This window comes from Lepus europaeus, chromosome 18 (genome assembly GCF_033115175.1).
Source record: "Lepus europaeus isolate LE1 chromosome 18, mLepTim1.pri, whole genome shotgun sequence".
Classification (NCBI taxonomy): domain Eukaryota; kingdom Metazoa; phylum Chordata; class Mammalia; order Lagomorpha; family Leporidae; genus Lepus; species Lepus europaeus.
The window spans coordinates 24790883-24807148 of NC_084844.1; the positions used below are offsets into that span (position 1 = coordinate 24790883).

General features: G+C 55.2%; 1 protein-coding gene across 1 annotated transcript; it reads right to left on the reverse strand.

The window, feature by feature from the left end:
• Window positions 1-2081: 2081 nt before the first annotated feature.
• On the reverse strand, window positions 2082-3893 carry HOXB13 (homeobox B13). The gene is made up of 2 exons (XM_062175461.1): window positions 3293-3893; window positions 2082-2335 (listed from the first exon to the last, which is right to left on the reverse strand). Exons 1-2 carry the CDS (start codon window positions 3891-3893, stop codon window positions 2082-2084), a joined length of 855 nt encoding a protein of 284 aa, XP_062031445.1.
• Between the last annotated feature and the right edge of the window lie 12373 nt (window positions 3894-16266).

Below are 16266 nucleotides of genomic sequence, written 5' to 3' on the forward strand. Positions count from 1 at the left end.
CCTGAGAGTGAAGTGAAGGAGTCAGAGCCCAGGAGGTCCAGAGGCCTCCGACCCTCGACGGGCCTCGACAGGGCTGCCTCCCAGGACCTCCTTGTGTCCTCGCAGTGTCCGCTTTCCACATGAGGATCCCGCACCCTAACCCCCATTTACCGCGCGCCCTTCCCACAGGCGCACCTGCGCGGAAGTCCCTCTCCCCTCCTCGGGGCGGCTATGGAGAGGTTTGTGGAGCCCCAGGACGAAGCACCAGCCCTGTGAAGGGCCATCCACGTGGGGTTCTCTCGAAGGCGAGCGCCGAAGGCAGAAGTGACCTCCTCCGATCGAGGCCCGAAGCCGAGCGGGGCCACAGAGCTCGGCAGGGTTTTCTTCCATCGTGAGATGGCCCCCAGTCCGCTCTCCCCACGAGACTCACACCCTCTGCCACGCATGCGGGAGGCTGCCCGCTCAGCCCCGGGCTCCAGATTTGGAAGCTTCTAGGGTCGCTTCCCATCTCGGTCCCCCACCCACCCCCAGAGGAGCCAGGGCTGGGATCCCACCCGACCACGGGCAGCAGACACTGTGATTCCCTGGCTTCGAGTTTCCTGGAGAACCATGAGCCCGCTCCCCGAAAAAAAAGGCCCTGGAGACGGTGCCAGAGTCCACCGGCTTCGGAGCAGCGGGGTCTCCGGGCTGCGGGGCGGCGCGTTTGCAGGGACCCCCGCCTCAGCGCAGGCTGCAGACAAGTGCGGTGCAAATTCGCTGGCTCTGCTGCGCGCCCCAGGCAGCAAGTTCGCTGGGCACTGGGCCCAGGTACACGACATCAGGGAACTGGCACCGACGTGGAAACCCCGTGTCCCTCTCAGGTTCTCGGCCCTGCACACAGCCGGTTTGCCCCAAGTTCCAGGAATCTTGCCTTTCGGGATCCCGGATAGCGAAACTGGGAGTTGACGCCACTGCGCCCCGCACCCACCCAGGATGCAGGGTCTGTGGACTGAGCCGGCACAAAGGGAACAGGAGGCGAGGTCGGCAGCCACCTTCTCACCAGCTGCCAGCGGCCGTGCCCCGCTCTGAGCCCGTTCTTCGTGCTTCAGCCAACAGCTAGGGTTTCACCCCCAAAACAGGCCTGCACTTCTCCCAGGCCTGGGGCCCACACGCACCTTGGAGTCTTGTGGGGGGACACAGAAGGGAAAATGGGTGGCGAAAGGGCCATTTTCTGGTGTCCTCTCGGGCCGAGCCACCCCCCACCCCCCTGCGAGTTTGGCAGGCATGGCGGATAGGGTGGGACACTGTTCTCTCCTTTGGGAAGAGCCCTGTGTGCAAAGCCACAAATAATCTATGTCATGAGGCTCCCACAGGCTCCGCAAACTATGGCCTGCTTGGGTCAGAACCACCAGGAACGCTGAGGGAGACTTAGCGCCTGCAGGGAGAGGAATGTTGAAATATCCAGGCACTTTGTCAAACTCCGCTGCTTCCAGGGTAAAATGGGGCAGTCCCTCCATTGTCACCCACTGCAAAATCTGAATTAGGGATGGGGACTTCCAGAGGGCATAACCTGGGGGGTGGGCAGGGAGGGAGGCAGAGGCACCCCCCCCCCCCAGCATGGTCCACCCTGCCCAGGCGTCACCCAGAGAAATAGGAAGTGGGCAAATCTGCCTCCTCCTCTCCCTGGTCTTGCTGCTGTCGGTGGGGTGGGAGTGCAGATGGGGGGGGGGGGGTCTGAGAGGAAGCAGCCCTGCAGAGGGATCTCCTTCCAAGTTTATTTATAATCAGCTTAATAGAAAGCGGCTTCTAAAGTGCTCTACAGAGCTCCAGATAGAAAACATGAGACTAATTATCACGGCAACTAGTACTGGTTATAATGATTATCCCCACTGTTAGGGTGAGTGATTATGACCGGGTCAGGTTTTGGGGAACCCTGGTGGAGTGGGCTACAACTCCTGGCACATTCGGGGGTCACAGGTGCCCCCGAGGATAAGTCCATGAACCAGAGGCTTGGGAAGGGGTGTCACCTGGGGGGGGGCCCTCAGCAGAGTCCTCGGCCCCCACCCTGGCCCTGGTAGGTTCCTGGTCTCCCCAGGACACCCCCACCTCTCCTCCCCCCACCCTCAGGGGGTAGCACTGGTCTTGACCTTGGCCAGAACCTTCTTCTCCTTGACCCGCCGGTTCTGAAACCAGATGGTGATCTGGCGCTCAGAGAGGCTGGTGGCCGCCGAGATCTTGCGCCTCTTGTCCTTGGTGATGAACTTGTTAGCCGCGTACTCGCGCTCCAGCTCGCGCAGCTGCCCTTTGCTGTAGGGAATGCGCTTCTTGCGGCCCCGGCGGAAAGCACAGCCGTCAGGTGGGTGCTGCGCGCTAGCGTCTGGGCAGCAGGAAAGGGAAGGAGAAAGAGGAACGCTGAGACCCCACCCCCCAACCCAGCACAAACCCAAGTGCAGACCCAGGCCCAGCACAAGTCCCCCAAGGCTTAACCATCCTGCAGACACACGGCAGGTCACCCCCCTCCCCGGGAGCCTACGTTTGCGCTCCCACTCCCCGGGAGTGCAGTGGGGCGCTCCAGCTTCCGGCTGGATCACTGCTCAGATTCACCTTGGGCTCCCGCAGGCCACCCACAATGCTCACTGCTCTCACACAGCGGAGTCTGCAAACACGCACCACACACACGTGGCCAGGCCTTCTCCCACCATCACACTCATCCACGCTCCCACCGTTAAAGACTGCCACCATGACAGATTCTGCAGGCAAATTCTATACAGGAGGAAATGTGTTGCTGCCTTACTCCCAACACACACACACACACACTCACACCAGTACGCACACCGAGGCACACCCCAATACACACACCTAAGTCATGGGTGCAGGAAACACACATTTTCCTTTGGAAATTGAAAATTTTAACCAAGGAAAACCAAGGGGTTGTATTATTTACAGAAAATCCAGTACCTGCCTTTCCAGCCTTTTGTGTGGAATCCATCGGCTGTTGTGCTGGGTGGCTCTCCTGTTCCCACCCAAGAGATCCTAGGCTCTCTGACATATTGAAAGCCCAGCCCCGGGGCCTCCCGGGGCCTCCCGGGGCAGTGAGGGGGACAGGCAGGCCCTTGGGCTTCAGACAGCACCAACCTCTCACACTGACCCCCTGGGGCCTCCCTCCGGCCCTCCAGCAGCCCCAACCCCCTGTCAAGAGCACTACTAGGCAAGCGAGGGGGCACCAAGCTGCTCCTCACCAGCCCCAAGTCCCCCTCCTCCTCCTCCTCCACCCAGGCAGGTGCCAGCTGGGCTCAGGCTCAGAGCCCGCGGGACGCAGGGGAGCGCAGCTTACCTGCAAATGCTGCCTTCCAGAAGGGACCCGGTGGGTTCTGTTCTCCCTGGCAGCACATCTGGCTGTTCCAACCTCCGGCGAGGGCCCAGGGCTGGTAACTGTCCACGGGCAGCAGCGAGTCGTGGCGAGGCTCTCCAGGGGCGCCCAGGGTCTGCACCACCGACACATCCAGGTAGCTGGCCATAGGTTGGTAGGGTCCTGGGTACCCCGGATAGAAGGCAAACTCGGTGGGGCGGCTGGGGTACTCCTCTCCGGCCGCAGGGGTCTCCGCGGGGTAGGCAGCCAGGCTGGGTGCCTGGGCGCAGGATTTCAGCGAGCTCCGGGACACTCGGCAGGAGTAGTACCCGCCTCCAAAGTAGCCGTAAGGCACGGGAGCTGGGGACGCCCCCTGGGGCACCCCGGGGCACGGGTGGCACTGCTTGGGTGGCTCGGCGGGGCCTGGCAGATCCAGGGGCGCATAGTTGACAGCCGGCATCAGTGCTGGCGCCGCCGGGTGGCTGCTCAGAGGGGAGTGGGCGACTAGATTCCGACCCCCTCCGGCTCCCAGCAGGCCTTCGATATCCTTGGCTCCGTCCAAGGTGGCATAATTGCCGGACTCCATGGGGCCGAGGGTCGGCTCATGGGGTGCTGGGGGTGGGGGATCTAGGGGGTGTCCAGCTCGCTCTTCCCACCCGGGCCCGGGGAATCCAAAGCGTTTTAAACCGATCCCAGCTCGCCAGGCGCCTGCTTTCGCTCGGCCGGGCCGTCCTGACGCAGGCGACGCAGGGGCCCGGGCACGCGTGCTGATTGGCTGCGGCCGAGGGGAGAGAGGCTCATAAAACCCTCAGGGCCGAAATTGCGGAGAGCTAGGGGACAAGGCGCCGGGCCCCACCTCCTTCGCCTCGGCTCTCTCCCTCTCCCGGGCTCTATGTCTCCTGCGCTTTGGCAGGTTTAACGAGAGAATAAAAAAGCTCTCCCAATAAAGTGTCCATCTCTTGGGGGGGAAGGGGAGTCGGAGGAGGGGGGTGGGGCTGGGAGGCCGCTCTTGCCCGCGCAGGAGAGGAAGAGGAAGAAGCTAGGGACTGGGAGTGACGGGTATTTCTGGAAGCCCCCTTTTTTGGGTCGTGCGTACTAGCACGCCACTTTATGCCAAGTGCCCCCTTCTTCCCAGGTGCACTTTAATGAGCTGCTCTGGGAAGTGCCCGGGACGCCTCTTTCCCAGGGGCCCGCAGCTACTGCCCCCAAAGCTCTGGAGGCCCCGCTGGTCTGGAGCCTGGGGCCAGCAGGCCCGCAGCGCCCCAACTTGAAGGGGATTCCGAGCCTCTAGATGCGCCCTGGGGGGCATGGGGCAGAGAAAGAGATACAGATAGGGACCTGCATGACCAGCGAGGGGCGGAGAGGGGAGATTCAGGAACTGCAGCCCAGAGAGGGAAAGAAAGCGGAAAGAGGGAATCGGATGGGATCCCATAAACCCCGGAAGGTCCGCCTGGAGGAAAAGAGAACCCCTTTCCCTCCTTTTTGGGAATCTAATGAAGGCCGGGGAAGCCAGGCCTGCATAGCTGGCCGGGAACCAGCCCTGGGGATCCTGGGCCCCAAGAACGGGAACGCAGCAGCCTGGCAGGGTGGGGAGGCTGGGCTTTTGTGCCCAGTGCTTCTCCCCCTAGAGTCTGGAGGCCCAGGCATCCGGCCCTGGCCTTGGCCCTGGCACATCTCCGATCAAGCTGAATGACCAGAAGGCCCCGGGACCTCTACTGCCTCTTCTGAGCTGTAAATTTCCTTAGTGGAAAAAGGGGGGAGAAGAGAGGGCTCACTGGCCCACCGCTGGCAGAATTGCTAGAGGCCCCATCCGGGGGGCCTATTGTGCAGCAAGGTTCAGAGGACTAAGTTTGTTCCACAAGTCTGTCTTTAGTGGTCTTCTGTTTCCTTGACTATTCCCAAATCAAATCCTTCTGTGAGCTTTTTCTAGAACCCCCAGTTTTTCCAAAGAAGACAGGAACTTTCTGCTCAACACCAGGGTCTTGGCAATGATATGAAACAGACCACCAGGGGCTGTGTATGAATTCAGCCACCACACACACACACACACACACACATCTGAACTTGAACTTGAACCACCCTGTGGAAAAAGACTCACGCAAAGCTGGAGCGGCTCCACACGGCAGGGCTGGAGTGGAGAATGCACAGCACGCTCCATGAAGATTACTAACAACTTAAGGCAGCCAGCTCAGAATCCTCACTATTTTACTGCATTTGAAAACTTCAACTATGCTTTCCAGTTTTCATCATACCTCTTGCTTGCTTAATTATAAAAGGCAAATATGCCAGGATTTTTACCTGTGGACTAGGACTTGTTGTTGTTATTTTAAACTTCTGGATATAACTGGCATGTTGATAGTTTTAGCTTCCACTAGGCAAACATATATGTTATATGTGTAGATGTGCGGGTAGAACTTGTGTATGTAAATTAATTCATGCCTGTGCTGCATGAATAGATTCCTTTATTAAAAACTAATCATCACAGCCATACCTGATGACCCAAGAATCCATACCTGGGTGTAAACCCCACAGAAATGAGTGTATTAATGACTACCAAAAAATATGTACAGAGGTCCCCAGGAGCTTATCTATAATAGCTCCAAACTAGGAAAAGATCAAATATCCATCAGCTGTAGAGTGGGTAAAGAGGTCACTAGAATTAAACAGTGGACAACAAGCAATAAACAAGAGCAACCACTGCTACATACAACACAGATACAGGGGTGGAAGAAACCAGACACAAAAGACTACCCTCTGCTGGATTCCATTGCTCTGCAGTTGAAGAATAAGCAAAAATGTGTAACTCTAGGATAGAAATTTCTAGAACAGATTGCCCTGGGAGGAGGTTCCTGACTGGGGGTGGACCTGTGCCGAGTATTGGGAACAGTGTCAGTCTCAGTCTGGATGCTCCTGACATGGGTGTGTTCCCCTGCGAAAGCTACCAAGCTATACACTTGGGATTTCTGCAGCTCGGTTATATCTGAATCTTTAAAGGGAAAGCTAATGAAAACCAAAACTTTAAAAATTCCTAGCAACACTGCCCAAAACTGAACTTTTGGAATGTGTGGTGTTCTGAGCTGTTAGGATATACGGTGTTCTTACCCGTGTCAATGGGACGAAGCAGCCAAGTGCACGCTGTGCAATGCAAAGATGACCTAGTTAAAGGAGCTCAGAGAAGCCCACCAGCTGGGGAGCTGGAGACCCCTACGTACACAGCTGCGTTTCAATACAGGGAAATACTATGATTTTTGTTTGGTTTGGGTTACTGTACAAATTTTGTGTCATCTACTAGGTTGCAGGGAAGAGTTCTGGATCTCGTATTTATTAATGGGTGTGTGCCCTGGACATGCGCACAATCGGGTTGAGTTAGAATTAAGTCTCCTTATTTGTAAAATGGGGGTAACTAACGATCCCTACCTCACAGGAATACAGCGATGATTTGACACACGAAAGCAGTTCATAAACCCACTGTGAGTTCTATTTGTGTTCCCGGATGTGTGTCTACTTCTAATGAAACTACTTGCTTTTGTTTGAAAAGGACAGCTGGCCTTAAGACCGCCACCCCGGACCCTGTGTAAGCTCTAAGTTCCCGCGTGGAGAAACTGAGGCTCGGAGCTCGCTAGGGCTCTACTAGAGTCCAGGGCTGAAATCCCTGCACCAGCCCAGGTGTCCTGCTGGCCCTGCCTGCCCTTCCCCCAGCCCCTCAGACCCTTTTGTGTCCCGCTGGGAGCCCCCAGGCAGGCCGACCTGGAGGAGCCTCCCCAGCCTCCTTTGGGGAGCCAGCCAAACGAGCTAAAAGCCTTGGCTCGCTCCTTTACATACCCGCCAGACACCCAGGAAGGTCAAGGCCAAGTTGAAAGTTAAGAGTCTGTTTACCTCCGGGAGCCCATTCAGCGCGGCCCCGCAGACGGCCTGTGACCTTTACAGCCCTGCCTTTGAGCGCGGCCGCCGCGCCCCCGGGGGTTCCGGCCACGGGGACTTGGCACCTCTGTGTCAGCTCCCGCCCCCGCCCCTCCCGGGCTCGGAACCCCCAAGGAGGAGGAGGGGGCGAGAGGCGCCCACCCACTCCAGCCGGGGATGGGAGTTGGGGAAACATTCGTTAAATGATGTTTCATTTTTTGTAAAGGGAGAGTCTGCTGCCTTCATTCTCCAGACTGGGACGACCCAAGGGGTGGCGGTGCTGGCGGCCCCGAGGCCGGGGGCGAGGAGTCTGCAGGATTTCTGTGCGCCAAGGACTCTTCTGGGGAAATGGCCGGGCCGGCTGTGGCGCCGGAGCGCGCGGGCAGGCCAGGCCCGAGCGCTGAGTCCAGTCCTTTCCCTCGGTTTTATGAAACGATCTAATTGCGGGGTGGGGGATGCTTTTTGTCTTCCACTCTTTTCTCTCGTCCTGTCTGTATTTCCTCTCTTGCCGTTAGTGCCCGGGTGTTTCTTTTCTTCTTTATCTCTGTGTTTCGCTCCCCGCCCGGCCGTCTCGCCTTCCCTGTCTGAGCTCTGGATTTTGCCATTCTTTCTTGATGGCACTTCTTTCTGATTCTCTTGGTCTCTTACCTCCTGGCTTTACCACCCGTGCCTGTATTTCTCCTTTGATTCCTTTCTCCTTGTGTGTTACACTCTCTTCTCCCATTGGCTTTTTCTTCCTCTTATTTTTCTCTTTCGTTTTCTGTTTTCCTCCCTCTTCCTTTTCTTTCTCTCTCATCCATTTTTTTTCCTGTTTTCTCTCCATTTTACTCTGTTCCCTTCCTCACTGCCCCCTCCCCCAAAAAAGACACATACACATTCAGTTTTCCTTTGCAACTCAACTTGCACGATTTTCCATTGTTTCTCTCTGAGTCGGGGAAGGGCCCGCCGCCCCAGCTCCCACCCTGCAGTTGGTAGGGGTCGGCATGGCAGGGCCTAGCTAGGATGCCGGGTGCCTTGGACCCTGTTCCCCGAAATGCAGTCAGGTGGGGCCTCTCCAGGTCTAGGGGAAAATCCTTTGGGCAGTTTGACCACGGACTCTGGGAGCTACAAGAGCCTACAGGGTAGAGGCGCGGCTGTCACCTCCAGCTCTCTCGGCAGTTCGGGCATTCTCAGGATGAGGACCCTCTCAGGACAAACCTGAGTGCCCCAGAGGCCAGGGCCAGGAGACCCGGCCACGAAATCAGAGCTGATCCTGGCCTGGAAACCTTGGAAGGAACAGATCTGGGGAGAAGTCAAAGGGCAGTTTGCTGAGGCGGAGGCTCCCTCCAACCACACAGCCAGCAGCAGCTGCGCCCTGATGGCGCCGAGAACCTGGAGGAGCGCTGAGCCAAGCCCAGAGAACCGTGAGTGGGGTCTGCAGAGGAAGGAGGGCGGGTGGGAGGGAAGGAGAGGAAGAAGGGGCCAAGGCTGAGACCAAGAGCCCCAGGTCCTCTGGTCCCTAGAGAACCAGCCAGGAACAAGCAGTGCTGAGCAGGACACTGACTGTCCAGCTCCCTCCTCCAGCTTTGAGGGGAGTGGGACCCTCGTCGCCCACCCCTGGCACCTAATCCAAGAAGGCCCAGCCTAGATCTGACCCAAACCATTAGGATTTCTGGGCCTGGCCAGCTGCAGGGCAGAATGTGGGTGCACTGGGCAAAGCCCTGTCCCCTCTCTGCACTGTGAGAGGAAGGAGGGGCTCGAGGAGCTGCCCTTCAAGTCACCATCGGTTCAAGTTGAACAAAAGAGCATGGGGGAAGGGCATCAATGGGGCTGGAAACCACGGAGCAGCCCACAAGGAGGCCACCGATTTTTCCACAAGGATCTAGGGTGGGATTCAGTGTTTAGGGACTTTGGGAACCAAGCCTCTGCGGAGATTCTGTTTCTTGGGCTGATCCATCAGATCCATCCGCCCTGGAGAGCTAACTTTGCAGAAATACAAATGAGACCCAACAGGCACGGGAGATCACCTCCTGCAGTCTCAACCTGCAATTCTCCGAGAAGTTCCCCAGCCCACAGCAGGTCAGAAGGGGAGGAACAGGATCCTGAAATGGGGACCACGGTCTGCATCACTAAGGGGGTTGCAGCAACTTCCAGAGTCCTGGGAGATTGGGCTTCCTTTGTTCTCATCTCTGGTAACCTGGATGGGGAATCAGGAGTGAGGAAGACACACACACACACACTCACACTTAAGTCTGCAGATTTATGGAAGCAATTGCAGTCACTTCCAACTCTCCCGCCATCTCCACCTGTGACTCCCTCCAGGGCTTTGTTGGTGGTTAGTAGGAAAACAATGGCAGTTTTCAAGGCTGCTAGTGGAGAAGCTGCTGGCGATAAAGACAGAGGCTTCACTCCTGAAATCAATAAGAGTGGCAGCCCCAAGGCCTGGGCCCCTCATGTCCCAAACCCATGCACCCATTCAGCCCGACCCACAAATGAAGATTTGAGGCCTAGGGGCAAGTACAGCTGGAAAGATTTGGTTTCTTGTTCCGATTCCCACCCACGTGTCCCTTGCTGAAAGTCCCAATGCCCTTCCAAAGGCCCAGAACTTGACCATCTTGTGGCCAGCCTCCTTGCTCTCTGTCCCCCCACCTCCTTCTGAGTCTCAGCTGCAGACCGAGATGAACACTGGGCCATTCCTGGTTATTGCCCTGAGGACCCTGACTTGGGGAAAGTCCATCTCGCCCAGGTCCCCGAGGTTCTAGAGGAATTTTTTTAAAATTTTATTTATTTATTTTATTTTTTGGACAGGCAGAGTTAGACAGTGAGAGAGAGACAGAAAGAAAGGTCTTCCTTCTGTTGGTTCACCCCCCAAATGGTAGCCATGGCCGGCGTGCTGTGCCGATCCGAAGCCAGGAGCCAGGTGCTTCCTCCTGGTCTCCCACATGGGTGCAGGGCCCAAGGACTTGGGCCATCCTCCACTGCACTCCCGGGCCACAGCAGAGAGCTGGCCTGGAAGAGGAGCAACCGGGACAGAATCCAGTGCCCCGACCGGGACTAGAACTAGAGGAATTTGTTCTCTGGTTTACAGCTGGTCTTCACTGACCCGACTGGTCCAGAGCTGGTGGTGGCCATACACAGGGGACTCCTGCATAGAGTACAATTTGGGGCTGGAACAGAGCTTTGGGTGCTTCAGCCATTTTGGCTGTAGATCACTTGGGCTTAAACAAGTTGGTCTTCCCCTGCACCTTCTTGGGAGATCTGCTAGGAGAGTACAGGTGAAATGCCCTTCACATTACTTTGTAAAATCACTCATCAAACACACGCACACGCACACACGTACATGCACACATATGCACACAGGCACACCACACATACTCACATACTCACACACATCCTTTTTTTTTTTTTTTTTTTTTTTTTTTCTGCTCAGTTCCTGCAGGATCTGTAGCTTTGTCCATCACGGAAGGGACGTTAGCCACTACTGGCCCCTCATACCTAAAATCTGTCCTCAGAAACACAGATACTTTGCTCTCCCTCCCTTGCTTGGATGACAGGGGGTGGGGGGCTTGGGAGGAAAGCTCCAGCCTTGGCGGCTACTGTGTGGAACAATCACTTGGGCCTAAGGACCCAGAAACCTCACAGGACAGAAGAGCTCCTCTTGTGGGATCATTCTTTAGGGCTGGCTCAGAGCAGGGAGAGGTGGAGCACCCCTTCTCCCTTCCTTCACAGACTGGAAGCTCTAAAGTCCTTTGTTGGTGTTTGGGCTTGGGGAGTTCCATCCAGCTGTGTGCCTGGCAGGCTGACCGGGTGGCAGGTGCCAGGGCAGGGAGCTGTCTTGCCCAAGTCAGGGGGAACTGACCTCAGGAAAGCAAGAGCCAGTTCTTGATTCCAGGCAGCTCAGGAAGAGGAATAAGGAATTCAAAAAGCAGGCAGCTGGGGCAGCTGGATGCAATTTGGGGCTGGCAGTGATGCCCTGAGTGTCCTCCGTGCCTGCCCCGGGGGAGTCCACAGTCCCAGCTCCAGGGCCACAAGATCTTAGGTCCCAAAGGCTGATCCTAAGGGCAGCCCCTCCCAGGCTAAGGGACTGCTGGATTGGACAGCCCAGTTCCACGAGGCAGCCTGGAAGTTTTCCCCGGAAATGGGGCTGAGTCCCAGAAGCTCGGAGGGTGTGTGGCGGGAGGGAAGAACCCAGGGAAGCAGGCACCCCTTCAATAACCCCTGTGTGGCACAGAAGCAGGCCAGATTTCCAGCTCTCTGTAGGGGACGTGAATGGTGGGGTGCACATAGGGATTGGGGTACTCTCTGTCCTGGGATTGAAATCTCCACACCCCCCCACACACACACAACCGGGTTCTACCTCCAGGTCTGCTTCCTTTGTCCCCACCCCCGCTCCCCACTGGCAAGGTTCTCTTAGCCTCAGAAATTATCTGGAGGGGCATTGGGGACAGGGGAGGCACAGACGGATGGCAGGCCAGCTGCACATCCCAGGGCCTGTGTAGTCCGAGGGCCATGGATGTCAGGCCCGCCAGACACCAGGAAACCTGCCAACTCTCCACCAAGCCTAGAGGCAACCCAGGGATTTTCCCCCTCTTCGTCCCAGAGACTTCTTTTCTTCTTCCATCCCCGTGCGTAAACACCCTGTTGGTGACTGAAGTCACCGCCCCCTGCGGGGGTTAAGTCCGTCGCCAATTCCCGGATGACAAAGCGGCCCCGCGGCGGCTGAGGTCTCTAAGCGCCCAGCCTGCCCAGCGGGACAGCGTGGAGCCTCCAGCCAGCCCTTTCTCCCACCCACTGGAGACTGTCCCTACGGCGGGCTGTGCACCTGCCTTCCGTGGAATCCCACCCGCAGGTGGAGGTCCAGCGTCGAAGAGGAAGTTACAGTTGGACCAAAACCCGCTTAGTGCGTCCGAGGCCGGCGCGCGGGCCGCCGCGCCTGCCTGACCTAGGATTCGGCCGCTGCGGAAGTCTCTTCAAAAAGTCCTTGTCCTCATGGCTGCGTGCCTGGCACTGTAAGTTCCTCGTTTGTACCACAGAACTGGGTAGAGATGGGGGCGACTGGTACTCTGCGTTAGCAGATAAAGAAACGGAAGCTTAGGAGATGCATCGGTCCAACTCCTAGAGGCAAATACAATGACACAGCCTGCACTCCAACCCGAATCCCGGCTCCAGCCCTGTCACTTCTTCCCCTATTCAGAGTCCCAACCAACTTGAAAAATGGAAATAAATCTCATTGAGTATCTCAAATGAATGCTAAAAATAGACCTTAGATAGTTGGGAAATTGTTAAAGAGAAAGTGTGTGGGGAGAAGCGATGGGAGGAGGGGATCAAAACATTGACTCCAAAATTAACACGGACTTCAGAGCTGTGCCCCCGGGGACTTCTGCAACAACAGCGATGGGGACAGGCAGGGACGGAGCTCTCCCTGTACACCCACCCCACCTCGCACACCCTGTTTCCCTTCAGTGGAGCTGAGCCTGGAAAATGTGCACCTGTGGTTGGATCCAGGGAGACCCAACTCTTCCGCTAGCCCCGGGCCCACCCCAGAGCAAAGAAGCTTGGCTGGATTGACCTGGTGCCCAAACACCTTCCAGTTCTGTCCTCTCCGTGGGGGAAAGGAGGTTTTAATGAGCACTGAGAATTCTGCACTTGATTCCTCAGAATCCCCAGTGGCTGTCAAAGGCCCACCCCTTGCCAGGAGGGAGAAAGAGGATGTGCGTGTGGATTTGTGGGAGCGGGCTCCCAAAGTGATGGATTTGCTGTCTAATGGCAAATTTTCACACATGCCTGCAAGTAGTTCAAAAAGTCAGTGCACTGGAATTAAAAGACAAGTTTCTTTGGTGCCAAGTATTTTGAAAATCCAGGCACAGTTTCCACAACATGCATTGCCATGGGCTTTTTGGAGAAGTCTGTATACTGCAAAATACGGGTATCCACAATGCAGCTTCAGAAGTGATCAATCACCTCATCACCAATCTCGTTGCAATTTTTTTTTTCTTGGAGTGGTTTTAAAGCAAACCCCAGATGTTATCTCCCCCCAAAAGACTTCAGTTTGACTCTGTAACAGATAAAGATTGTTTTGCTTTCAAAACTCTTGTCTTTGTTTTAACCTGACCTCCACATGATCACCACATTGAACAAAATGAATAATCCCTTACTACTATCCATACTTGAATTACCTTCAGTGCCCCAAAAATGTCTTTTACAGCTTGTTCAAATCAAGATCTTAAGTCCACACATCACATTTGACTGATAGATCTAAAAGACACTTTATGAAACCCTACAGCAATTTCGTCCTCCTTTTTCAAGCCATTCATTTCTATAAAAACCTGAGCTAATTCCATTCTCAAAAGTTTCGGTCATCCTCACAAAAGGTTACTGCAGAATTCCGCCCTGCGTGTCCTGCAGCTGCCAGGCGTGTTTGGGGCAGCTGCACAATCCCCTCCACTCCCTAACCAAAGCAAGTGGAGTGGGCCAGGCAGTTTCTCCCTCACCCCACCAGGTCCCTACCTGGTTCCTTTGCTTTTTCCTGTTGCTCAGGGAATGGGGGACCTCCTCCCCCTCCCACTTCCAAGCAACCTCTGCCAGGTTGCTGGTTTATGTAGATTTCAGAAGGCATCAAAGCCAGCTCCAGACCCGGAGGCCGGCTGGCTGCTGCGGAGGCAGGACTGACCAATCCCTGCCTTGGGGGTGTCCCTGAGGTCCCCAGGCTTCAGGAGGGAACCCAAGAGCAGGCATGGTCTATTTTCAGGGTGGAGTGGCCAGCCTGGCCGTGCCATCTCCAAGGCTTCCTCCAAGGGCTACTTAGGGATAAACAAGAGGACAGCAGACTGCCACATGCTGTGAGCACAGTGCCTATACGACTAGAGCCTGTTTCTCCCCTAGTGGGTGGCACCCCAGGAGAAGAGGAAGATTCCTATCCTGAAAGAACCATCTGCAATCTCATTTTGACCTCCCCTCTAAGGAGAAGCCATAGCACTGCTGCCCTCACCCAAAGCTAGGAAGAGACCTGGGCTTGATGGTGGCTAGCTGGGGAAGCTATGACCTCCTAACACGAGTAAGGGCACCAGGATGCCCAATCCCCTTTTCCAGGAAGCAAGAGAAGCACGGAGCCCCAGTTGATCCAGTCCCTGAGTCCTCGTTCCCCACCGTCCACACCTCTTCCTTCTTTGGAGGGCTCCTGGCTTTGACGCATCAGCCACAACTTCTCTCCAAGAAGAACTGCAGGAAACACTGGTGACCTCAGTCACAGAAGGGCTCCAGCCGGGCTGCCATGAATCTGCTCTACCCTCCCAAGCCCAAGTCTCTCTTCCTTACTTTGCTGTCCCAGAACTGGGTGTCTCCGTGGGTGAAGTCTGCAGCGCCGATACCATTGAGGAATCTCACGCTTCCAAACTACGCCTAGCTCGTAAAAAGCCTACACATGTAATAAATTCTCCCTTGGGGGACATGATTTTAATTAATTATAGGATAATTCAAGATGACTCATGGGTGAAATGAATTTGCGCTCATAAACAGAGTCTCACATGATCTGTCTGAGCAAAGTGCTGCGTGCTGTCCTCTCTGGAGATGCACTTAGGACTTAATATTTGTCCTTCCAGGGTCTTGGGGTGAAATATAAATGTGTTGGGGCCAGCGTTGTTGCATAGTGGGTAAAGCTGCATCCCATATGGGTGCTGGTTCTAATCTCAGTTTCTCCACTTCCAATCTAGCTCCTTGCTAATGTACCTGGGAATGGAGCAGAAGATCCCCCAAGTACTTTGGCTGTTGCACCTGCCTGGGAGATCTAGATGGATTTTCTGGCTCCTGGCTTCAGCCTGGCCCAACCCTGGCCACTGCGGCCATTTGGGGAGTAAACCAGTGGATGGAAGATCTTTCAGTCTTTCTTTCTCTTTCTGCCTCTCTCTCTGTAACTCTGCCTTTCAAATAAATAATTAAACAAAGAAACACACAAACATACATCATACATACATGTGACTAGTTCAAGAAGCACTTATTCAGGCAACTTGGGGTACTAAAAGATTGGATCTTGTCTCCTCAACTTCTGAGTTGGTAATGTTTCTTAGAAAATCTGGTATGATATATATGGGGGTACCTGAACAAGTTCACGGAAGAAATAGAACTAAAAGTTAAGAGTTTTGATGTGAAAAATTTTGAAATCTGTGCAAGGTTTTTTGTAATTTCCCAGTAACTTTTTGAAGATGCCTTGGATGCATACATTTCAAAAATTCTTGTACCAAAGTAACCCAACCCTTTAGTTCCATTTGCCCACCAAGTTTTAAGAGTACCCGTATGAAGATGCACTCCTATCTATTTTCATCACTCATCTTGCAGTAGCTGCAGAGGACACACGCAGCCATCCCACTGCAGACCAGACATTTAGGCAGAGTTTGGCCCCAGCCCTTCCTGTTTTGGGGCCTCTAAAATTCTGTCTTTGTCACCCAAGACCCATGTTTGCCCCACATCCCCAGGGCTCTCCTGTGCAGCGTGGAATTGCTCTTGTCTGGGATTTATACTCCTTTCTGTCTAACTTTAAAAGCCCTTGACTCAGGCCCCACATCTACAAAATAGGCTTCTTCCCGGAACAGGTGTGAGATTCTCTACAGAGTCCTTAGCACCGAGGGGCCCTGTAGCTCTGGGCATCAGGGAGTCTAGGTTTTAAAAGCTTTTGGGTTCATTTAGCCAGAACCTGGGAATATAGAAGGAGGTGGCTGAGGACTCTGGGCAGGGCCACCTGTGTGCCAGTCTCCTTGCCCAGAGCAAGGCAGTGTCCAGAGCGAGAGGGTGGGAGAGGGAGAGGGGAACGGATCTGAGGGAAACTTAGGTTTGCCCAGAGAAGTAGAGACTCCAAAGCTGCACCTGGGTTTCTGCCCCGAGAAGAGGGGATGGAGGGAGAGGAACAAGGGAGGGAGGGAGAGAGGAGAGGAGGAGGAAGGAGGGAGGACTGCATCACAGCACTGCTCAGTCTTTATCTGGCCAGCGCTGAGCGAGCAGGCGCTGCCAGGGACCCTGCGCCACTTTCTGCTTTCTTCTTCCTGGTTTTCTTTTCCCTTTTGCCTCCTTTAATTTCCTTCTTTGATCTG

What these genes read in the sequence shown, in the direction of transcription:
- HOXB13 (XM_062175461.1), bottom strand. Translation starts at nt 3,893, where the DNA reads ATGGAGTCCGGCAATTATGCCACCTTGGACGGAGCCAAGGATATCGAA. An exon ending in CTGGAAGGCAGCATTTGCAG is followed by an intron (nt 2,336 to 3,292) that starts GTAAGCTGCGCT and finishes CCTGCTGCCCAG; the next exon opens with ACGCTAGCGCGCAGCACCCA.